The sequence below is a fragment of the Anser brachyrhynchus genome (genome assembly GCF_964034855.1).
Source record: "Anser brachyrhynchus genome assembly, chromosome: Z".
Taxonomy (NCBI): Eukaryota; Metazoa; Chordata; class Aves; order Anseriformes; family Anatidae; genus Anser; species Anser brachyrhynchus.
Genome location: NC_137697.1, coordinates 37,540,487 through 37,566,911, shown reverse-complemented (window position 1 = coordinate 37,566,911; position 26,425 = coordinate 37,540,487). Strand labels below are relative to the sequence as shown.

The 26,425-nt window shown below is 38.4% G+C and overlaps 1 protein-coding gene across 9 annotated transcripts in view; it reads right to left on the bottom strand.

Annotated features, from left to right (window-relative positions):
• PRUNE2 (prune homolog 2 with BCH domain) overlaps positions 1 to 23,046 on the bottom strand; it is a 139,298-nt gene extending 116,252 nt beyond the window's left edge. For all 9 annotated transcript variants that reach the window (XM_080574511.1, XM_080574513.1, XM_080574512.1 and 6 more), the window contains exon 1: positions 22,902 to 23,046. In XM_080574511.1, the coding sequence (XP_080430637.1) occupies positions 22,902 to 22,937 (36 nt within the window). In that variant the 5' untranslated portion in view covers positions 22,938 to 23,046. The remainder of the gene's footprint in view (positions 1 to 22,901) is intronic.
• Positions 23,047 to 26,425: the final 3,379 nt, after the last annotated feature.

Sequence of the window (26,425 nt, the reverse complement as noted above, 5' to 3'; positions counted from 1 at the left end):
GACCCTCCCCTGTCCCAGCTCCATGCCGTTCCCTCGGGTCCTGTCGCTGTCCCCAGAGAGCAGAGCTCAGCGCCTGCCCCTCCGCTCCCCTCGTGAGGGAGCTGCAGGCCGCCATGAGGCCTCCCCTCAGCCTGCTCTGCTCTGGGCTGAGCAAACCAAGGGACCTCAGCCACTACTCATAGGTCTTGCCCTGTAGACCCTAGTACCTGATGCACCCCAGGGTACAGCTGGCCCTTTTAGCTGCTAGGGCACGCTGCTGGCTCATGTTCAACTTGCCACCAACCAGAACCCCCAGATCCCTTTCTGCAGGGCTGCTTCTCCAGTGTCTCATCTCCTAGTCTGTACATACAGCCACGGTTGCTCCATCCCAGGTGCAGAATCCAGCACTTGACCCTGTTAAACTTCATACCATCATATTTTCTAAGCTTTACATGTCCACGCTCTCTTGCTCCTTAAATTTTTATTTCTAGGAACAGCTTTCAAGACATCATTTGTACTGAATTACAGTAGTACCCAATAGTACCTAGCTTTCAAATTGGAAAGCCCATGATCAAACACATCTTGGAAACAACTTTACCAGCACATGTTTTGATCCCAGTTTTGCTGTTACATGAAGATAAAACTCCCATCAAGTCAGACAGATATTAAATATGCTTTGTCTTAGGGAATTAAAGAAACCTAGTTTTATAAGATTAACAAGGTGAGGAGGGGAAAAACTTATTCAAATGACCTCAGGCTCAATAAAGATATCTCATTGCCTTTCCTGCCAAGACAAAACAGGATATACTCTAGTATGGGAAGGGAACATGTTTCTAGCAGAATGATTATTTAAGCCTGATTCAGCAGCATTTCAACAGCCTGTCAATAAGATTCCCTATCAAAGGGCTTACTAAAGTAAAAATCAAAGTTCTCCTCTTCTTTTTATGCTACGCTAATTTGAACAGCAAATGAGTTGTGTTCTACACACCATTGGTGTTCTTACCTAACGACTGCATATCAGCAACACAGCATACAACAATTCAGCTTTGCAAAAGAATGTACTCCGTTCATATTCCAGGTTATCTTTAATTTCTAAAGCCAATCACAGCACACCTTTAAAGTTTCAGGTCAAGTTACATGATTCCTCTTCCCGCTCCTTCCCAACTTAACATGCAAAGGCAAGATTGAGTTGCCTATCACTTTACAAAACTAGATAGCACTCATCCCCTTCAAGAGTTTTTGGGATACAAGTGTCCCCTGAGACAGTAGAAAGAAGTGAGGTAGAAGTAGGGAGCACATTCACCTGAGTACTCCTGTCACATTAATTTACTCTGCTCTGTGGTGTGCCAGAAGGTGACTGGTATCAATAATTCCCTACATCACACGCTGCAGAAGTTGAATGAATTGTAGAGAGCAAAGAGAAAGTCTGTTGGAGAAAAAAGGCATGGGAACTCAAACTCAAATAATGCAGTTCATTCACCTGCCTCTGATGGACTTGACATCTGAACCTCATAGTGACAAAGAGCCTTAGCTACTTCTCTGCAATGGGGGACGTAACTTTCCAACTGACAACATATTTACCAAAAGTTAGGAAGCACTTGAACACCGTGCTGCACACAGCCTTTGGAGCTGAATTTCATGTTTCTTAGTCACTGTAACCCTTAGGTGACAAGTACAAACTGAACAGAGAAGACCACATCCTGAACTGAGACAGCAGCCTGTATAAATTGCATAGGTGATCATATAATGAGACTGAATTTTGTGTGTTTATATGGATAACATATAAACAGTTTTTCCTTTGTTCTTTTCTGGTTTTTATTTGTAACACTTTGCAACCTCTGTTTCTTCTGAATTTTCATCAATGTGGTATAGATAAGATTTGTGACTGTACTGCACTTTAACACAAAAACATTATGCACGTTTTCATTTTGTTTTAGGCCATCTGTGTAGATTTCCGTCTTCTCTTTCTCATGAACTACATTTTAAGTGATTCAAGTAGATCACGTTCATAACAATATCATAGACACCATTTTCTCATCAGTGACTTATACTAAAATACATTGCACACATTCAGTTGGGAGAGAAAATCATATCTGGAAGAGATGATCAGGAGGTCAAAGTTACAATCAATTTTGCTTTTTTAGATTCAATAGTTCAATGGATTTTTAACATACCATAATTCTAAAATTTCTTCAGCTTTTTCTCCACTGATTGCCTCAGAAAGAAATGGTTTTTTTGTTGTTGTTCCTTTATTTTTTTAAAAACATTACTACCATTTTAGTTGCTATTTCTTTTTCCCCATTAAAAGTCAGAAACCAGTCAACAGCACCTCTCTGCTGTCCTTTATGTCTGCTGCAAACACCATTCCCCAAAATAATTTTTCCAAAAGTCTCTTCCTATCATTGACAGTTTCTTTCCATGACAGAATTCTCTCATTATAATAAGCTTGAGTCCAGGTGTCTTTGTGAGAGACGTCAGATGGGTTTGCTGCAGAAGTTGAGCACAGATTACAAATTATTTTGCAACATTGTGCTTATTAATGAAATGACAACACACGAAGAAATCAATGCTCAAAATAAAACTGTCACTTGATTTTACAAAACAATCTGTTTTCTCACTTGGAATGTTACAAAAAGAGAAACATACGCCCCATTCTGAGACACCACTGCCTTTTTACTCATACAGCAATTGGTTATATCCATATTGTATAGATCCTTGAATCACCCTCATAGTACTAGTACCAGATCCATACATGACTTGCATATGAGCAACAGAAAATGCATAATCACATTCTTGCATTAATTTTAACATTCTTATGCTTTTTAGCATATGCCTAGTCACTAACAAATTTAGAACATGGATTCATCTACCATATATGGATGACACAAAAACACAAGAAATTGGTAAGTCATTTATTTAGAATCCTAGATAAAAATAAGTTGGGCTGAATTCAGGCTTGGGACAGAAGGGATACAATATCTTTTGTAGCCATACGCAAAGAATGTAATTCATGCATCAGAAAACTCCACGACCACCGAACTCTTTCTGCAATTGTTTGGGCTGTGTCTGACTTTCCAGTCTGCTCATGAAATCCAAAGAGCTCATTAACAGAGTGACTCACTGAGAACTACTTGGAGCAGTCTGAAACCAGCTTGGTGGATTTGTTTCAGCAAGCAAACCCATTCAGGTGTTCCCCATGGCACAACCAAAAAGGCCTAACCCAGCACAGGTTGATCTTAGACCTTCACACATGCTGAGGAGACTGGGTTCTCTGCCAATGTGCTCTCTTTTGGATTGATACTCTTCAGCCACAGCAGAATCACTGTAAAAACGTAGTGCTGGTATCTCCGAAGTCAGACACATGAGATTCATGGGCCAATGCTGCATTTCGTTTCATCAGCTAATGCAAGTGCACTTCTTCAGAAGTCAATAATCTTTGACACATCATGTATTTTGCCTTTTCTGCATTCCACATTCCTTTGCACATTCTTCTTGTGATGGTAAGAAGCCTCTACAGACCTTTTCAAATTGCTCTTAGATGATGTATGATGTATGTCTTAGATGATGTATGTCTTAGATGAAGTATGTTTCAGCATAGATGTTACACAAAATATTTTCTGATTCAGACTTCCCCATCTATCCTTGAAGCATTAAGAAGTAATTCAAACATATTTCCTTGATACCATTTGGCTCATTGCAGATTTTTGCTGTGTTTTAAGCACACTATTGAATGCATTAAATAACCTCATAATCACATTTAAAGGCTTAGTGATCTAGTGCCACCAATATACTAAAATATATGATAACAAATGCAGTCAGCATTTTCCATACCATATGCTTGTAAATGTTATTCTGCAGGGAACCAATTAAAACTATGGAAAAATTGGAACACAGACATATGGAACAAAACAAAGCAACTTATCTTGTCACCATGGTGCTTGCTCAGTACATCGATTAGGGAATGGTGATATTATAGGACAAACAAACGCCACTTTAATTAAAGTGTGCTGAAAGGCAATAAACAGTAGCAATCTAAAACATTCGTTTTTGCTGTGCTGATGTTAGTTTTTGTGCTAATGAGACAGAAGAGAAAAAATACACTCCTGTACAAAAAAAATAATCCACAAATGTTCATATTTGAAGAAACGTAACACTAGCATTAATTTATTGACAATTTTCTTCTACTAGCATTCAATGAGAAAAAGACATAAAAACTGAAAAGAAATGTTTGGGTTTCAGGGAAATAATTTAAATACTGCTAAGGATACAAGAATTTTCAGGAAAAAAAAAGAACCTAAAGCACTTTCTTATCTCTTAAATGTCCTTCCACCAGAAGACAGTACATCAAGGGAACCACTGAATCTAATCCTTGCATTAGACAATGCAATTGAAAATGGAAAAAATAGAACTGGAAGAAATAACTATCACTTTGAAAAATATCCTCCAGAATTAAATAAAAAGTTATGGGAAAGTGGAATCACCATTGCCTCCCAGGCCTGGGGCAAGGCTGGAAGACCTACAGGAGGGAGGATGCTCAAATCTGCATTTGCCTTCCTTGTTGTACTGCAGAATAACTCCCAAGTTCCACAGAGCACCACAGTGCCCACTAAAAAGCTTAAAAAAAAGAAAGTAAGAATCTAGAGATTACATATTTTAAGTGAAGATCATGTCTTACTACTCTTGTATAGTGCCAGTGACACCTTGAACTGACTTACAGATGGCACTGCAAATATTTATGGCGATGATTATTACAGCCTCTCTGAACCTCAGCTCCATTTCACAATGGCTTGTCTTCATATAGAGTATGCGTGTGTCTAAGCAGCTAGGACAATTGGTACAGAACCAAAGGAACAAGCAATATTAATTTTACTGGTCATCATGGAAATGATCCAGCACAGCCAAGAGCTGTCAAGAACTGCAACATAATAAACTTTCTCACGCAGAGTAATAGGCTGATTGTCATTGCATGTATCAACCCCATACACTATCCAACAGAGGCAAGAGCTTCTGTAATAGTAAAGAGCGTATTGACTAAAGACAAGACTTTATTTGGCACAGTTCAATTTTGTCTCGTAAAAGGTATTTAGCATAGCGAAATATTCTCTCTATAGAAGTAGAGAGTGGATATTATTAAAGATGATCTTCATGGTAAGCATGTCAACTATTGCTTTAAAGTATGGAAAATAATAGACAAAATCATTTAAAGTCTAATTTAAGAGTCAGTAGAAGCCCTGTCTACATTACAAAGCTATAAAACATTTTTTTTAAAGATATGTCATACCATTCATTTCTGTTTAAAAAGCTGGGTAAGCATAAACAAAATACAAGAACAAGGAACCCACCTATGACAGATATATATTGTTTATGGTTTGGCTCAATTTCACCCATTTTGATTAAGCTTTTCACAATGGATTATTTCATAATTTTATTAAGAAGGAAGAAATAATAGAAATAAGTAGACAAATTAACATGTGAAGAGACACTAATGACAGACTAAGCAAGACTCAGCAAAACTATAAATGAAGAGGTGGAATGTACAAAACAATTCTCTCAGTTAACAGCAAGATGGAGAAGTCATCATTCCTCCTAAATCTGCCCTAGCTAATTCAAAAGACAACAAGTATTTTGGAAAAAATATATGATTATGACAAACAAAATAATTACATTGATATTTCAACTGTAATTTTTAATTGGCAGTTTCCAATGAGATCAACAGTAACTTTTTTTATTTAATGCAGTATGATGTACTTCTCATTTATGGAGAATACTGGTATCTTCAGCCTACCCCACACGGGGATTTGCTTGATTTTCCTGAACCTTCAAGCTCTAGGTTTTCAACTGAAGAAGACACTGTTAGAAAAAGCAGCATCCATTGATTTCTCTGTCTGCTGTAGTTGAGAACAAAGGGTCCAAAGGTAAGAGGAGAAATGTAAGCTATCAAAGAACAATCTGCTTCCTCTCAGGCTGATACCTTAAATCCACAAAATAATGGAGCTCTAAACTTACAAAGTGATTCTGGAGCAAAAAAATCAGAGAGCAGAACAACCCTCATAGACCATCTCTTGCACAGAAAGAAGTTCTTAAATCTAAATAAATGAATAAATAAAAATTAAAGTAATAGACAAACAAACAAAAAAATGAGGTATATGAAAGAGATCAATGCAAGCCAAAATACCTGATGCAGCAGCCAGACCCACACTTACTACTTGCGCAGTGTAAGAACACTGATAGGGCATTTAGAGTGTGCTTGTAATTAAACCATACATCAGTAACTGGCAACACAACGTACTCCATCAAATGGACATTCAGTATGTACCAGTAAGATAATTCCTGTGCTCCTAATTATGAGAATGCTGCAACAAATGAACCAGAATTCTTTCGTACTCAAGGTGTTCAAAAAATAAACAAACATCCATCACCCTTGGAAGTATTGACAAGCATCCAGTTAGACACTTGTCAGAACAGGAACAGTGGTAATACACTTTAAATTAGAAACTGCTGATGATTTCATGGCAGTACATTGGAAGGTCACTCTCTGTTCTCAGTCTACTATTTCTTTAGCTCATGATTTCTGCTTAGTTAATTACATAAAACTCAGCAGATCAGAACACCATTACACAGCATTTTACATAGAATAAGTATTTTAAACTGAAAGAACAAGAGGAGTAACTATGCGTAGCTTTCCTTCCCTTATATGGGAAGCATGTGCAGGGCATGCATTGCTGTTGAAAGGATATCTGTTCAGCATTAATGGAATTAGGAAAGTCTATTAAAAAGAAACAGGGCATAATTCTTTCCTTTCTTTTAACAGCTAAGTAAGAACTGTATTTTTTCTCCGAATCAGTCAAAGAGGAGCTCCTAAGCTATAGTGGCAAAATATTTTTATACGGTCTTATATGAACATTTCATCTCTGGCTTTAGATGGAGTTCATATATATAAATACCAACATTTACTTTCCACTTCAGAATTAAAAAAAAAAAAAAAAATCAGGTCTTGAACAAACACACTGACTTAGAAAAGATCTGAGATATTCCACTATCCGATCACTCAAACAGATCAGTCAGCTGTTTAAATTTATACAAGGACCAAACTGCAGAGACTTTGTGATTTGAGTCATCTATTACTGGCAGAGAAATACATGAGAATCAAATTTGGAGAATGAGGTCTACTGACAAAAACAGACTATTAAGGTTATCAAAGGAGATCCACATCCCCATGTGGAAGTCATATGAATGCAGCATTCCTGTGATTTTAAAGCCAGCATTACAAATACATTGTAATGACTGCTGTTACTTTGAGGAACCATGATGCTAACAATTACTGTATCTTAGTGTTCCAATTAAAATAAAATTAGAAAGTTTAATTTTTATTTGTTTCATTAAAAATAGTGTGTAAGATATATACATAGCAACATAAACACATGCTTTAACACAAGCATGGCATAAAATACCTGTTCTGCTATGAAGTGTATATTGTGAAGCATTTGGGCTGCTTAGCATGCTTAAGTTAACATTAGCAAGAGAAACCGATACTTTTTACTTTGATTTCAGGCTGTCTGTGAAGTCAGTTAATATACAAAGTATAGTAGAGCTTAACATTAATAGCGTGAGTAATGACAAGGGGGAAGTTTATAGCAGTTAAATGAAATCTACACCGAGCTGCTCCTCATGAATGGTATTCTCTTTTCAGGTATGCTTCAGCATAAAAAAACGTTCAAAAAACATAGAAAATATTGAAATGACAATCTCTTAATTAATATGTAACTCCCAGAAAAGAAAAAAAAAAAAAAAGACAATCAGATCTGGGGGTCTGAATACTTTCTAAATTGCAGGACACAGAAGACAGATACCATCCCTGTCCTTCATCCATCCTGGCTAAACAATACTAATGACAGTCAGTAGCCAAAAATTAAATTAGCAGAGACTCCACATATATTCTCTGAAAAACAAGGGAGGAAAATGCTGGGGGGGGAAGCAACACATTTCAGAAATTCTGTCTGAACTAAGCATAGCTGTATGGTAACAATTTCCCAGGAATGTAAGTGCCTTTTTTTTTTTTTTTAATATAACATAAGTGCAACTGACTCTCCAAACACCACAGACCTGACGCTAATACCGATTACAGCTCAAACTGAACCTCAAATAAAAGAAAAGTTGCAGAAACAGCATGAAGCTTAGCAGCTTTCTAGGAGAAACATAGTAAAACTCTTCTACTTCCTTCAAAACATTTTTGCTTGTGTCAGAGAGCACTAAGCTGTGCTAGTGGAAATAATAAGGCAAACTACTTACTCAATTTCTTATTATTGCTCTTGGTAGAAGAAAAACAACAAACTTTGTCCTTTCTTTGAACTTTACTGTATGAATGATTATTTAGCCAAGCTTCCATCTCCAGATTATTGAAAATATTGACGTAACTTTAAATTTCTAAATGTCCTTCACTATTTTAAAATATTCCCACATTTTATGGTTTAGAGGATATATAGATTACTGTGAAGAAAAGAAACTAACCTAACATATTTGTAATGACGTGATGTTACAGTAACCTCTATGAAGAGCAGTTTTACTGTGGAGTCAAAAGGCAAAGACTGTTAAATTGTGGATGCAGATGTGCCCAGAGGTATGACCTATGAACCCTTCACATCTAGGGATAGGTATGTGCATGTACATTCTCAGGTACATAAGGTGGTTACGCTCAGAGGAACAGAGCGTCTGTGTATCCTCCAGACGCTATTTAATATTCTGGAATATAAGAGAACTACTGCCCTATAAGTTTATAAAGCTTTCAATACAAGGCATAATTGCTTAGGAATTAACATTCCACATAGAAGCTGTGTACAAACAGCAAAGGATCCTGTTTTCCATCCCCACCTCAAAGATTGCAAGGTATATGGTCAGGCCCTCTACGTTTGCTCTGGTTGTCCTCATTACCAGCACTGTAGAACCAGAACTAATTAAAGACAACTCAATTCCCACCCTTCTCCTGATTTGCTGGTATGCAGGCCTGAGGACAGGAACAGAAGACATCACATTTGACTTACTGAGCACATTTAAACTACCAGCTGTAAATAAAAAGAATACATCCCATGTCTGTTCTGTCTCTTCCTTTTTCTCCCCGCTGATAGCAACACCAATTCAAGGATTTGGTTCTAATCTCTGCAATTAAAGAGCAGATGATAAAGAGCTAAAATCAGACTTGCTGATACCTGTACTCCAGAGACACTTCAAAAGATGCACTTACAAGAGAGGTGTTTTACGACAGAGACTAGATAGCTTTAGCATTAGGTGTTGGATGACAGAACAACCTGTCAAAATTAGAAATAACTCATGTCTCAGCATAGCCTTCTTCATAGCAAATAGAAAACCCCTCCTCTTACAGGCAGTGCAGTGGCAGAAGCTACCACCAACGAAGAGGAGAGGGAGGGGAAAACACCTGTCTTTGTGCTTGGAAACACCCTCCTATTTCCAAATGACAATTTGCTCCTTTTATTTGTATTTCTCTCTGGCCTCCCAGCACAGCTATCCATAGCTGCATTTGTAAAGGCTCAGAAGAAAAAAAAAAGACCTACTTACTAAAGCTCAGTGGGTTTGAGCTATTTTAAACTTTATGCATGTTGATTTACGTTAATTAAATGCCCTCAGAAATGTTGGCAATTATATAAAGCTGGGATCCTGAAATTAATCTCTCTCTAACAATAGAAACTAAAAATTATAGACAGAGTGTGCAAGCATAGGGAAAGGAGGAAATTTTCAAGGCAGCCTTTCACAGTTTATTTAGATTCTTGAGAGGACCAAGAAGCAAATGGGACATTTCTGCATTCAGTAAATAAATCCTTCATATTATCACACCAATTCTCACTTTTCTCCTTTTTCCTTTTTGTGGTTTTCAGTCCTTGGCTTTGACCTGTATTGCTAACTTGCCAACTATTCCAAATAAAGTTCCACGATTTCTCCCAACCTATTCCAACTTAAAAGTGTCAGACCACAACCATGTTCAAAATAGTATTTGGTGTTAATGCACAGGGATACAACAGGGCTTCTAAGTACCAAAATATTCTGTAAAGATGCAGAAACCCCAAGAAAATTCCCTTGCACTAGGTGTTAACTACTCTTACACACACTTTTGGTTATTCTTCTTACTAAAGCAGTGGTTTCTAACTCTCAGTGTACACAACATGCTCTTTCCTCTTTCACCTATCAATCTAACTCACACCCAATTATCACAATAATGGGTTACTTTCTAAACATTCAGAAATGTGTTAAGGGGTCCTCAAAACAAGCACAATGACTTGTTGCTCAAAGAAAAAAACAAGCATACTTGAATTAGAAAGCACGCCACTCCTTAGCTTCTCTAGATTGTCATAGATGAATAGCTTATTGTGAGGGCTAAATCTTCTTAACTGGAAGATGAATGATCTTTCTGCTATAGCTGTGCACAGTGTCGGTGACATCCAGTCACCTGTTCTGTTTACTGCAGCTGTGGATTCTGCCAGCATCTCTGGGGGACGAAGCTTTCCCTCTGTTTCCTGTTAAAAACGACAGTCTGTTTACTTTTAATACATTCTCAAGAATCTGTGATGTTCTGATTATATCTGTTAATGACATACTGATGTATATTTTCAAGGCTGAATATTAGTAAGAGTCAAATTATGACTGTATCAAAGAACAAACCTATTTCAGATTTTTATTAAAGCTTGCAAAAATATGCTTACTTATGTTCCCAGATTTCTTTTAGTTTCAAAGGAAGAGCTAGAAGTTCTCCTTCAAATCAAAGTGAAAATAGAGCGTTAAGAGTACCTTATATCTTAAACAGGTTTTGTCAGAAATGTAAAAGCTACTGCAGACAATGAGGGCATAAGGAATGTCAAGTTTCCCCTTTCTTTAGATGTGTGAACTTCCTTAAGAGGACAGTATTTCTCATACTTATGAAAGATGCCATCCAGACCAGCCTTATTCTGCAAGATCTTCTCTGGCCCCTCAGGAATTTTGCTGCACACCTCAACACATTTTAGAAGAAGCCTTCCTAGAGATGAGTGGAAAATACACCATGCTAAATCCTTGTGCATCACCCAACTTTGACTTCAGTTGCGCCTGTTGGAAGCTGCACAACAGCATGCATGCAAGTGCACATATGTTCACCAGCATGGACACACACAACACTATCCCCAGCTGGTTCAGTGGGATTTCAGAAAAAAAAAACCAGCCTTGCACTGTCGCTGGGTTTAGGCATTTAAGGCACAGAACACTGTCCAGGGGCTCCCTTGTCCATTAACCCACTTACAGAGAAAGAGTGCTTGTTCTTCTCTGTGCATGCAAGTGACAGCGCGAGAGCACAAGCTAGATGAAAGTGCTATTTTAGCAATATGGGGCTAAGTGAAAACTGGTACAGATGGTTATACGATTGTACGGCCATATTCAGTCACTACACCTTCCTTCAAGTTTCCTCTATCTTGGCTTTTCTTCTTTTGCTGATGCTCCCTACCTAAAGGATCTATGCAGTCACTTTCACTGTAAACATTAAAATCCAAGCCTGTTCTTAAAAGCATCCATTGCTCTCACAATGCAGTAAGTCAGTAACAGGTATTTTCATGTGCCTAAGAGATATTTTCACCTTACAATGCCTTGAATGCTATCTACTCTATCACCTTTTAACCTTTCAAATTGGGCAGAACAAACGATGGAAAGTACTCCAACTGTAACTTCTGTTACTGCACCACAGGATTGCTGCTACAGCTCAAAACAATGCTGTGAAATAGTCCTGGGTTATTCCTGCTTTCTGCCATAAACCCAACATTTCTTTAGCAGAATTATTTGTTTCTAGACAACCTATGAACTTTATTTGTATAACCACTTCTGATTTATGGAAGCAAAGAATCATTGTTGCTCTTTTAGACAAATGTTAATTCAATATCAGTAATCATTATCTGTTTAGGAGGAAAGAAGCTAGATTTTAATCATTACTTAATACAGCTACTAAGTTGCTTTTTCCACAGTATCAAACAGCACCAATATAAGCTGTGAAAAACAGAGATGTGCAAAGAATTAAAATGTATATTTAACTAGCTTAGAAGGTAAATGATTAAGCACTTAGTGGAGGATACATGTAATTAAGCAGGGCTAAAAAATTTAGAATATAATTTCACATCTTGTTTAGAATCCTGCTTATTTTCCAGCACAATGAGATGCAAAGAGAAATAACCTTACAGGCGGACAAGAAAAGCTGTCTGGTTATCTCACAATGGACAGCAAGTTGTAAGGTCGAAGAGAAAATGGCAGTTCATATGCCAAAAGGTCAATCTATCCTAAACATTGTAAAATGCTCAGAAGAACCAATCTACTTCATTTGCTGGCATGGAAAAGACAATGTGCAATATTACAAGCGGTTACAGAAAATCACAAAGTACTTGTACTACAAATTAGTGACATTGTTGAAATTTACTGTGAGACTATATTAGTTTCACATACATTGGTATGTATGCCCCTACTCCTGAAGGCCATATTGCAATATTATGGTTCTGATCATTGAATATGCTACTGGTAGTACAGAAAAGAGAAAAAGAAGGGAGAAAACAGAGGGAAAAGGGAATAGAAAAGTAAGTATTTCATTCCTTTTCCATCTCTAAAAGGTACGAAATTGAGGAGAACCAGAAAGCACAATTTAAACTCATCTGCTATAAACGTGAGCAAGAAAACAGAGCATTTTTAAATTCAGTGTTTGATTTTAACATACTGAAAACAGCCCCTCTTGCTTTTACAGTATAAACTAAATGCTATCACAATTGCAATTACTTCTTATTTTGACCACTGTAACACAGAGAAGAATTTAAATTCCCACCCTAAAAGAAAAGTTGCAAGGCAAGAATATGGTCTCAAATTAGTTCTACAAGTTCTACAAGAAAACAAACCAAAATAAAAAATTCAATAAAAAGCCTGAAAGTTTTCTTAAACAATGGTTTGTACCACCACAGACATTTTGGTAAAGAGACACTTTTGAATTATTTTATATGGACATAGATATAGAATACAGAAATGACATATAAACTATTTCCATATCAAGTAAGTCACATACTTTAACTTCTTCAATTTCCAGAAATCAAGATCTCAGCATTTTCAGTCAAGCAGACTTCATAGTCTTCATACTTACCTACACTTAACTAAAAATATTTCTTTAGAACAATTCATTTTCTCTGTTAACTGTAATTTGTATTTTATTTAGAATCTGTAAATTTTTTTTTCAAGTGATGAGACTGTAACTGACCCATTTCTCGCACAGCAGGAGGAGCTGTTAAGTTGATGGGGTTTTTGTTTTGTTTCAAACGAAGGTTCAACACTTTGATATTGAGACAGGCTCAAATAGCTGTTCTGCAAACTTTGTAAAACAGATCAACCAAAATACTTCAGACTCAAGCTTAGAAATTCTTCTACCACTTGCATTATAATTTGCAAAAAGAGTTGTCAATTGAAAACTGTGCAGTGATTTTGAGAGGTGAACAAATAGTTTCCAAGATTAGACCACTTAACTCGTTTTCACATGTGATCTAAAACAGGATATGAGTCCATGTCTCTGGAGATGAAAGACTAGAACTCCAAGCTGCACTACTGTCTCATATCTGGAATGAATGCTTTAAAGCTGTTTCCACAGTTATATCACATTTCGAAAAAAATAAATGATGCCACTGCCTTTTCTTTTTCTTCCTAAAACTGCCAATGCTGAAGTTCTAGTGTACATCAAATTCTCAAAGAATGGAACAGATTCCAGAAAGCTGCACAAAGCTAACTGTTTTTATATGAGTTTGCATGTCTAGCCCCTCAGGAAAAAAAAAAAAAAAAAGTAAAAAAAAGTCTGTGAATATGGTAAACTTGAATTACAATATTTTTGCTAATGAAAAAATTACCATAACTACTATTTCAGCTATTGCTCCAACTAAGTTAAAAAGAGATAGCTAAGTCAATCTGTACCAAAAAAAAAAAGGGGGGGGGGGGGAGGGGGAGAGACAGGGGAGAAGAAATAAAGAATTTGCTTTGTTTTGACGTTTTTTTCTCTCTTTTGAAAGAACTTTGACGGTTCTTTCAACTAGATGGATATTTTTCATTTTTATGCTTGCTGCATTAAATGATCAAAAAACTCGAGGCAACACAAAAACTAATACCAAAACAGACAAGCCAGAAGTGAAACTGTTTTTGAAATCATTCGTGTTCTTTCAACTTGGTAGGACTATCTACCTCAAATGTATAAAAAACATATAGGAACCTAGCAGGCTAACCTTTCCAAAATTTCATACAGACATAAACCTCTTAAATGCGCAACACACTCTGAAACCATGTAAGGCCATTTGCTCTTCTGGGTATATGAACGCTCAAGATAAAGTCTCAAATAGATTTACGTGTGACAAAACTAGTTAAATAAACATAAAGTTTCTGTGGACTGCATACATGCACTACCGAAAAATAGAAGTGTACTTTTCTAAAAAGTTAACCTATCACTGTGTTCCTTCTGACTCAGCTGTAATCCTGCCATGCCTGCAAATGACTTTGACTGAGTGTTAAAACCCTTGTTAAGTAAAGTCTGCTGAAGCAGTCAACTGATCATTTGCCAACTGTCTATATTTAGGCCTCCAAGTGTTTTAAAGTTTACCATTTGTTGCTGCTTCTCTGAAAAGTCAAATATACTCCAAACAGAGTAATTCTGCTTCTCACAAAAAAAAAAAAAAGAGTTCTCTTCCTGCTAACCCAATGACTGCTGAACAGTATACAAGGTTCATCATGCAGAATCTCCCTTCTCTGCCACCACTAGAGGCAGCTAGATTGTGTCTCCACTTATTTCTGTGAGTCATGGTAGAATCTGAAGAAACATTTCAGATGTTTCTTCTTCCTTGAAAGAACTCAACTTTGCTCATGACTTTTTCAGTCGCTATTAAAAAAAAAAAGGCAAATAAGTATTTATTAACTACAATAATTCATATGTTCTGTATCACAATGTAATCATTGTACAATAAGATTAACCATTAGGGAAAAGGTCACTCCAGTGTGATGGTCTGTCACTCAGTCAAAGGCTGGTTCAACAGCTAACTTGGCTAGTCTGTGTCAGGTGCTGTACACATAGCCACTTCCACACAGAAGACTTAAAACAGAATCAGAACTGTGTCAATTATCAAAAGGGATAAATATAATTATTGCTACCAAAATCTAGCAGAATTTCCGAAGAGTACAAAACAGGTAAGTCATATCAAACAATTATACTGCAAAATTACACTGTACTCTAGACAGTAGTTGACGTAAGGAGGCCTAAGACTGATAAATTGAGGCTTGAGGGGATTTTACAAAAGCAGGTTATGACTGCGCAAAATGGAACTGGGCCAGCACATCAGATCTATTAGGTCTATTACACCGTGTTCCCTTATTGTCAAATGACACCACAAACAAGGAAGGATAACCATCTGACATCATCAAGATGTCACTCGTCTCTGATTTGTTCCTAACCTTCTCACTGCCAGTCCACCGTCCTTACCATGCTGCAATCTATTAGCATCTCATTAGAGCAAGTGATGTCATTCTGGTTGTTAAGGACCTGCTGGCACCAGGCCATCTTCTTTGGAGAAAAAGAACAAAACCAGAATGTTACCAAGTCGCTGAAGCACTGAATCTGACCACCCCCAGAACTGCAGGATGACAAGCAGGGTTTTGGTTCTGACCAGGGTCTGACCCTTTCAAAATCCCACACTTTCTCCACACCAGAACCTCACCATAAACTCAAACTTGGCATGGCTCAAGCAGAGCTTTCACCCCTTTCCCCTTTTCTCCACAACTCTCTCACACGGACATATATAAACATATAGGGAGTAACAAAACTGTGGTGCCCATCACCCAGGCCCACCATCTTGGTGCCACGATCAGTTTAGACACACACATACCCCGGCTCCCATCCTGCCTATTGCCACGTCCTGCAGGTTTTCTTTCTGATCTGCCTCTCCTGTCTCCCCTCAGAGCTGACACTTGGGCTGTCGTTACCTGGTTGTTTAATCACAGAAGTGCTCTTTGGCTCCAGCAAAGGCACTCTGGCAGCTCCCAGAACCCTGCTGTGAAACATCTTTCCCCAGAGCCACCATATTGGCTCTAGCCATGCATGCCTCTACCGCCAGATCTCCTTGGTCTGCCACTTTGAGTAGACTCTCTAACCTACATTTTCTAACCTTTATAAACCTTCCTCTGCTTCATCTACCATCTCCTATTCAACAATGAAATGTTAATTTTTATCTCCAGTTGGTCAATAACAAAGAGGAATCAGACCTTCTTGTTTCCTCCCATGCTGTCCCCACACTTAAAGACACATTTCCCTACCATCTTCCTTTTTCAAACTCTCACTCAAAGATGCTCTTGGACAAAACACGAACAAATAGGTTAGGATATGTGAACATTGTCACACCTACATATTACCAACCTGCTACTGCCCTGGATTTCTCTGCTTCCTCCTTCAGGCTTCCAACTTACTTTAGGGACTCTTTAAAATAGAGACTGAATGTTTACAATGTATTTGCTTAGCTTCTAGCAAAATTGGATCCTGGTTAATGCCACAGCAACACAAGTATGCGTAGCACAATACCTTAGTAAATTGACTTTTAGAGCACTGAGATGACTTTGGGATTTAGCTCTGTGCAGAACAGTGAGCATAATATGTCAGCTATACAAATGATTCAACACCCAGAAAGTTATTCAGGATAGAATTTTGCCTCATCTTGATTGTTCTGATGTACTTCAGCACTTTCGATGAAAATTCACTAAGATGTGCTTTATTCTTCCACTTCCAATGTCTCTGTGTGTGTGTTTGTAACAAATGAGAGGATATTACTACACCAGAGAAGGATAAAAGCTGAGAAAAATAGACTATTGTTTAAAAAATATATATTATTTCTGTCCTCCAAATGCAAAAAAAATCCATGAGGAAAAGCATTTTCACTTCTAAAATTTCTGCTGTGTATTTGTAGTCTGCGTGACTTTACTGGAACTGTAAAAAGCTATTAAATCATTCAGTATATTTTCCTTACAACTGTAGGCTGTTTTTTAAAGTAGTTTTCATCCAAATCAAGGTTTATTTTGGTTTGCTTTTAAGAAGCGGCTTCCTCTTCTTTCTTTGGAAGACTGCTCTTGTAGCTAGAATACCTCATTTTCAGGAAATATTTTCTTGTTATTAAGCTTCTATCAAGCTTTTTGCAATTTTTTATTTATTTATCATCATCCATACTCTTAATTCTATACATACTCTAAGTGTCCTGCTAAATGGAGTCAAATCCTCTGTGTGCTGCTGGACTAATGCAAAGAAGATACACGAGAGGGTTAGACTTGATTCCTTCAGTTAATATGTGAAAGCTTTTTTTTTTTTAACCTCTTTGTTTAGATAGATTTAACAATTTCTATGAAAATAACTTCCAATTCACTTCTATGATGTTATTTCTTTCCCATAAAGCCACCACCTCATTCCAGTAAAAATCAATATTTTTTTTTCAAAGTAAGCACTAGCTATCACTGATAACAAAACTCCAGATTGGCAGATAAAAGGCAATATGAATAAACATGTAAGTGACTCAGCTTGTTTTCAAACTATGGTCACATAAATCTGTTCAAGTCATGCCATCATCAGTAACTGTTCTTTTAACTTCTTTGACTTAGAAACACAGAATTCATTTTTCACAGCCATCAAAGCAGTACTGTAGAAGACTTTTAGGAAATTCTGATGTGCATCTCCCTGGTCACGGGTCTGGCCCTCACTTTGGAAAATGTCCAGTCACAGTCAATTTTTTTTCTGGGCAGGTATTTCTGGGGGCATAATACTCTGTTTGCACCGCGTATTATTCTGCCAGCTATAACATCGGTTTAGCATTATAGCTTCTTTTCTTACAGCAGCAAGGGATTAAAAGAACTTGAAGTTTGTTTGGCTCTTTTTTTTTATCCAAGTACTGCTAACTGCTGAAGATGACACAGCATTTGGAAAGATTATTTCCCCAGCTAATCTACTATTCTCTGCAGAGGGAGGGCCATCTTTCAATTGCTAGTTTGAAGCAGTTTGCTGCAGTGTGTGGGTATATCAGTATCATCTGCACATTAAGCCCTTTCCAGGGCTCATTCTGTCCTCTTTGACTTCCCTGAAGCCACGATATGAAGCATTAGGCTCTCCAATGAGCACAGACCTAAGGCCAGGGAATAAGCACTGGCTGCCTGCCACTGTTTTAGCATCTTCCAAGGGGAATTCTGGTTTTGTTGTTGGTACTGTTTGTATGTTTTGTTTTTTAATTCCTACAGTTTCTTTCTTGACAGACTCCTTTGATTTACCTTCTCACGGTCGTTCAGCTTCACTGCAAACTGTGTGAGGAATGTGGAAATACTTGTAAACAATCAAACTTTGCTAACTCATGCAGCACACAGTATTTCACATCAGATAACGACTATTGAAATAATTTCTGAATTTTTACTTCTCTATTTAATTGCCTTTAACATTCTGATAAACATTCTGACAATTACTGTGAAATTACATCATTGAAACCTTACGCTTTTGATCTATTTTTGTAACTGAATTATACAAAATGATGTATTGATCAACCAGCCACTCCTCTCCCACTTGAGAGATTAGCTGTGCCTGAAACAGTCTAACCCAGAGAGAGACAGACTGATCTTCCGTCAAACATATCAACAACATAATATCCTGGGAAAGAGACAACGAGATTTTGTGAAGCATGACATTTTTCTACAAAATCTTTTAAAGTTCTTTGAATAAGTCAACAGGCATGAAATAAGAACAGGGTAGTCAATGCATTGTACTTAGCTCTACGGAAATGCTACTGACAAGCTTCCTAGAGGCTAGTAAAGAAACTAAATCCCCAAAGAAAGGGGGGGCGGGGAGGGTTACATTCTCCCATGGGTTAATAAAGAACTAAAAGTTATGGAAAAGGAGGGCAGGAACAGGAAAGGTCAATTCTCTATAATGAAGGAAAATGTCTGTGAAGGACTCTCTATAAGGATGTATGATAGGATATGTGCCACTCTTCATATCCATAAATAATAAATAATATAATTCCAGTAGGTCAGGCAGGCAAATAATGAGGTGACAAAAACTGCAGACAATACCAGATTATTCAGGAAAGTCAAATCTAAAGCTGCTTACAAGAGCTGCAACAAGGACTCATGACACTGAGGGACTAGGCAATAAGATAGTAAATGAAAATGACATCTGAAAAGCGCAGATTATAAAGAATGTAAGGAAACAAAGCCACCTCTGTGTTTTAACTTATTTAGGTACACAGTCAGATGGGCTTTAAGTTAGGTATTACTAAGCAGAAAAGGCATCACACATCCACTGCGGATAATACTCTAAAAGAATCAGAAAATTGCTTACTGACAGTAAAATAAATAAATCTTGATAGTAGACTATCAAGAACTCTTAAGAAAAGGGAAAAAGCCTGAAACATTGCTACGCTACTGTATATATGTATATACTACTGTGCCTTACATACTGCAGGTAATTCTGGGCTCCACAACTTTCAAAGGGTTAATAAAATTACAAAATCTTCAGAGAGAGACCACAAGGATGATCAGAGCGATAGATCAGTACTCACATAAGAAGAGACAATAGAAAACATTAGCTTGGAAATGTTTTGGGAGAAGAAAAGAGAGGTATGGTAATATTTAACTAAATATCACAGAGAAAGTGAACAAAAAATACTTGTACTTATTCAAGGCATAAGAACCACAGAACACCCATTAAAACTGTCAGGTAGATGGTGCGTAACAAACAAAAGGGGGTTTTCCTTACCACACAGAGCAGGTGATAAAAAGGTAAAACTCACTGTCTCGGATTTTGTGAGAAGCCAAAGCATAAATGCACTTTAAAAACAAACAAATAGCAAACCTAGACAACTGGCTGTAGCTGTGGCTAATGTATTATTTCAGACACAAATTTTGAGCTAAGCTTTCAAAGCCTAAACAGCAAATAAAAGTATATTCTACTGCTCATAATCTTCTGTTAGCCAAGACAAAACATTGGTTGCGAAGGACCTGTGGTCTCTTAGTATCTCTTGTTCTCACATTTCTACCATACTTGGGAAAGACTGCAAGAAACTTGCAGGACTGAACCACAAATACCTGGAAACATCAATGCAGCAACTATTTATATTCTGCCACGTTCTGCGCTCCAACCTTCTCTCTCCTTGACTTTACATAGACTATACACAGCAAGTTTAAAAATCTATATTGAAAATTACTGAAAACATTCTGTGATTACATGGAAAGTCATAAAAGCAAAATTAATTGCTTTTAGAGAAGGAAAAGCCTAATGGAGACTTCACTTTATAATATGTAGAGAATTTTCCTCTCTGCTAAGAGGAAGAGTCTCAGAAAACAACAAGTTTAAGTCCTTTCTGTTGTATATTCCTAGGCCGGAATTTGCTCCATGTAGAAAAACAGCCTTGATTAATGTTGTAGCTGGAGCCAGAGCCAAATGAATGATGAAGCACTTGCAGTAATAGGTTCCCCTGCATAGTCTGGAGCATTTGTTCTTCTGGCATAGTCTGTAGCTATTGTTTATGAGTAAAGAACATTTTCCTGTACTCATGCTGAGTAGTACTCATGTAGTCAGAACACTGCAATCAGTTAAGACTAGTACCAGTAAGTAACTGCAATCAGTTGCAGTAAGTAACTGCAATCAGTTAAGACTAGTACCAGTAAGACTAACCATGGTGTGAAATACTAATGTTGTAAGACTGGCATCATCCAGGTTCTGAGATATAATTGCAGGGCTTTAGTGTCTTCCACAGGTAGGGCTGCAGTAGCAGGGTGACACACAGCAGCTCATCAGTTCTGAGACATCCACCCATTTACCCACACAGCACTACCTTACATTGGTAGCAAATTAGGCATAGCCCTTTCTTTGCCCCAGCCTACTGCTAGCTTCTATCAGCAGAGAAAGATTTCCCACAAAAGCCTTGACCAAGAAAGGGAGGAAAAAGTGTCATGAGCCTTCTCTGCAGCAGAATGCTGCTCTGAATTGCATTCTTCATGCTCATGTGGTACAAACTAAAACAGTGAGTTGAAGTCGACCTGTAAGACTTATAAATTTTTTCTGAACTGAACATTCTCATGTCCAGATCCCTCTTCTTCATTCCAGCCACACTTGGCACACACATACAAGAAGACAGCATGGTCAGAAAGACCCCCCCAGTGCTCCTCCTGTAGAGGAGACTGCTCCAAAACATGCATTCTTCTCCCACAGTTCAGGAGATACAAAGAGATGTTTACATTTCTTTTGAAAGCCCCACATTGCAGGAATTGCTGCTATTTAATTGTAGTTCTCTACATACCATCTAAATTAAATAATATTTTTTACTGTCCATGGACTTCTTCAGATTCTAGTTTTCTAGACAACTCCTTTCTGATTATCAACAGCTATTCAGAAAGATTAATGCAGTACATACTTTTAGTTGTTCTTAGCGCTTGCTGTTTACTTATGGTGCAGAGAAGACTGCTATCGTAAGAAAAACAATTTCTATTACTAATATTAAGTGAGGCCACCTTCAATATACTCAAGCAGAAAACTTGTCAAAATCAAAACTTCAGTTCAAAGGTTGCAATATACAAAATACCAATGGGAAAATGTATTAAGTATTTATAACTGCATTATGCAGTATCTCTTAACAGGACTACTGAAGTTTATGCTGCTTAGATAAAAATGTAAGGGAAACACTTTCTTTGCAAGTTCCTAAAAAGACATAGTAAAGCAATTTAGCTGGCGTACAATCAACATATGATCAAGGATAAACAGTTCATGTTACTCCTTTACATATGCCAACATAGTTAAATATTAACGGATCCACCAAGGGACTTTATCTTCTACTTTACCATTCCTCTAAAAATTGGCTTCATTCTCTAATACTTCTAATATATGTATGATAACCAAAGATGGTATAATAAACTTTCTTTTACATATTACATACAGAGCATGATGGCTATAGGAGAATGGGATCTTTGTTTTACAATTGCTCAGTCTCCAAAGATTCATAACAGAGCTATAAAACAGGGAAGGCCCTGATATTCTAATTATCTACAATGAGGTTTAGTTATGTACATTTTGTTACGTACAAGCAATTCTCTGGAGGATGGGGGACCCACCTCTGCAAGCACAGGAGTCCCAGGCCCCAAGAACTACAAGGAAAGACTGGCAGCAAGGGAGGGTTTCTTACTAGCCTATAATTTGTCCTGTAATTGTACCTACTTACTAGAAATGTGATGGCTGGCAGAAGTAAAGGCAGCCCATGAAAGGTAACAACTGTGAAACTGAGTTTTGCACGGGTACCAGTCCTCACAGTTAGAAACAAGCTGGCATGAGACCACAACAGACTTTAAAACATCCCGCTTTTACACTGTATATAGAGGGGAGAATAGCTCCCACTACTTGGGGCCAGACTATCAGGCACTGCAAGCAGGATAAACATGCTGCAGTTTTGCACAGCCCCACCAAGAGTCATCCGACAACAGGACACATAAACCTGCACGCCTGCTAGCACGATACTAAGTACCTACAGCTGCTGAAACTCAATTATGGAGTCGGTCTTTAACCACCCTTGCGGATTCCTGTTAAGTCTTGCTATCCAAACTCGTCCCATACATTCGGGCCACAGAAATGTCAGTTTTGCAGCGCCTTCTGGCATAATTCTTCCCCTGTGCAACCACGCAACTTGATACATCCCGAACTCCCTGCAAACAAGCACGCAATCCCAGCGTCGCACCCCGGCATTATTCAGCAATAATCACAGTGCCGGCAGCGATCAGGGCATCCCCATCCCCAACACGCGCCCCACACGGCGCTGAGGTCGCGAGCTCCCTGCCCACCCACCCACCCACCCGGACCGGCAGGCCAGGGGGCTCCCGCTGCCGCGACTCACCAGCTGGCAGCGGGCGCGCTGCAGGAACTCCTCCATGGTGCGGGCGGGCGGGCAGAGCCCCGCAGCCCCGCTCCGCTCCGCTCCGCGCCCCGCAGCCCCGCGCCGCGCCGCGATGCGCTCCCGCCAGCCCCACGCCCGCGGCCACGCCCACCCCGCCACGCCCACCGAGGCCACGCCCCCCACTGCCACGCCCGCCGCGGGTGGTGACGTCAGGCCGCGCGGCAATTTGGGCCGGGGGGGGGTGCTGTCTACGGGCACCGGGTAGACCTGGCGGCCGGACACGCTGCCCTCGGCCTCGGAGCCCGGCTCCGAGCTGAGCCGAGCCGAGCCGAGCCGAGCCGAGCCGCGAAGGACCGGGGGAGACCCCATCTTTCTCCACATGCATTTCCAAAGAGGCTGCAGTGGGTGGGGGCTAGCCTCCTCCCAAGCAACAAGTGGGAAACAGCCTCAAGTTGCACCAGGGGAGGTCTAGGTTGGGTGTTCGGGAGAATTTCTTCACTCAAAGGGCTGTGAGGCATCGGAACAGGCTGCCCAGGGAAGTGGTTGAGTCACCATCCCTGGAGGTCTTCAAAACACGTGTAGATGTGGTGCTTAGTGACGTGGGTTAGTGGTGGACTTGGCAGTGCCGGGTTAAAGGCTGGACCAGATGTTCTTAGAGGTCTTTTCCAACCTAAGTGATTACATGATTCACAGCTTCTTCCGAAGGTCTTGTACTAGTAGTATTCAATGGTGTGTCTGCTTTACAAACCACAAATGACTAACCCAAAACAGTGCTGATTTATTATTCCTATCAAGCTGTGCCTCACTGTGGAGATAGCAATGGCTAATTATTAATAAATTCAGTAGAATAAGACTTGGGATTTTTTTTCTCTCATGTATTATATTCCACCTCATTGCAAATATTACTGCAAAAGCTAAAAGCTCGTGCTTCCTTACTAACAAACTCTTTCTTATGAGTGTAATTCACTTCCATTTGATTTGTTAATTCTCTCATGATATCTTGCAGATCCTATTACCGAGTTGCCTGTCATGGTCAGTCCACTCTGCCTAGTCATATGCTCCTGTACCAAAGTGTTCTGGAGAATAGGAAAAAAACCCTAATCTGTATCATCATCATTTAAAACAGAATGGTAAATCTTCATTAAAATATTTGGGTGGACTGACGCTCTGTGTAAATGACATGAAACATAATATTGTAAATGACAGTTTTCTACAGGGAAAAAAAATAATCTGCTGTATTTACTGGAACATTTCTTTTTCTGAGACACATTACTTAGTGACTCTGAATTTGGATTTTCTCATTACTCTATAGAAGAGTAGGTCTCATGACAGATTACAAGTCTTTCAATACTTGTAACGTAAAATTGAAAATGCAATTGAAAATTGGGAAAAAAAATAAAATAAAAAAAATTAAGATTGCGATACAGGAATTGCAGTGTACTTTGAGATGCAGAGTTGGTGTTGACTAAAAATGTTTTGCCAAGTAAAAAATCAATATGGTCCTGTGAAAATGGAATCAAGTATGTACTTCCCTTCAGGAAAGTCTGCAAAATAAGTTAAAAACGTATACATATATCCAACTTACTACAGCAGGAAACTGAAGTTTGGGAAAATAATCCTTAGTCATTTTACTGCATACATATTTAACACAAATATGATTACAGAAGGCAAACTTTGGACATCACGTAACTGGAGAATAAGAAACTGAATTTGCTAAACAGGTAGCAAACTTGTATTTTTATGCATCATATCAACAAGCATACTTACTCCCGTATACTGTAAACAAAGTGTTTTGACTAATTATTTCTTTACACATCCAGTGAGTGTGTCTCTGTACGTGGTTATGGGCATAGTCAGTAAATCTATACTTATTCTCTGATAGGGTGGTCTTTCACTAGATTTAGATCCCTGTGGATTCTTTGTGATCCACATGCTGGCAACCCAAAGATGGCCCCAGTACAGTTGTGTTGAAACAAAACAGAATGTGTCTGAGCTCTGTGTTTGCCAGTTAGTATCAGTAAAATGCTACATGGGTAAAACGAAATTTAAAAGAGAAAGGAAAATGAAAGTATCTGTAAAATATCTGTTTTGCAACTGTATTTTAAATGACTTAACTACCTCAATAATTATTATATGAATTTAGTGTTGTATAATTAATTATTCAAATCCTATTGTACAAAACCGTGAGCAGAGAACTAGTGTTTTTATCTGCTTCATAATTAGAAATTCCTCTGCCTGATTCTCCACTTTTCTACCCCACTAGCAGCCACTAAATTACTTCTGCTTTACCAAAGCTTAAATTAGAGATGAATTGGGACCCGGATTATTTTATCCATTCATGTTTCTGGAATAGCTAAACAAGAATCAATTCACAGTCTTTCAGAAGCTCTTCCTAAGGGGTGCTCTTCCCTTGATGTGTGTAACATAATTCCTTTTGAAATCAGTGGGAATTGTGTACAAGTGCCAAAGTGAGAATTTACTCCATATCTCATTAAGAGATTTGAATTATTAGAAAACAGTCTTGTTGAACAATGCTGAATTTTCATTTGTTCATTAGCACATTTACAATACCTCTTCACACACTGAAGATAGTTAGACTGAGAACAATGAGTCCTGCTTTGTCCTTTTTTGTGCTTCTGAATATGTAAACACAAATAACATCATCTGAGAGAGATCACAGTCTGGAAGTGCATCGTTTGCCATTCACATAGCAAAGGAAAAGTTCAGTTTTTAATTTCAGCCATTATTAAAGCATGCAGGAACACATAATGTCTTTGAAGTACCATTTTTCTGTGTCCTAAAAAAAAAACCAAAAAACTGTAGCTCCAGTGATTACAAAGAAAGAGAGTGCGTTAGGCTATGGGGCCTTCTAAAAGTGTGATAATCTGTAACTTGTAATCAAGTAATTTGTATCACATAAAAAGTACCTTAGTAAAACCTTACACCCTCATAAGTACTATGCAATACCAAACCAGATGAATGTTTCACTTAGGCTTTTATGGTCTTCCATAGTTTCTATGGTTTATATCCATTTTATTTATTCTCCCGGCATACAACGGAGATGGATTTCATTCCATATGGGACAGGAGCAAAAACAGAAATTACCCATGTCTCAGAAAAATACAGATCTGAACTCTACAGCTCATCCTTGCAATTTAGCAAGAATTTGGAAGAGCCGTCATGTCACAGCTATCCAGTGGTTTAGCTGCTGAATGGGGTGGGTGCCCTGGTGACAAAGGATACATAGAAGGTAGAGTTGCTAAACGCCTTTTTGCTTCAATCTTGACTGGTAAGACAAGCCCTCAGGAATCTCAGACCCTGGAGACAAGATAGAAAGTCCAGAGAAAGGAGGACTTTCCCTTGGTCAAGGAGGATCGTGTCAGAGATCATTTAAGGAAATTTGACATCCACAAGTCCATGGCCCTGACGGAATGCACTGATGGGTACTGAGGGAGCTGAATGATGTTATTTCTAGACCACTCTCCATCATGTTTGAAAGGTTGTGGAGAACAAGTGAGAGATGC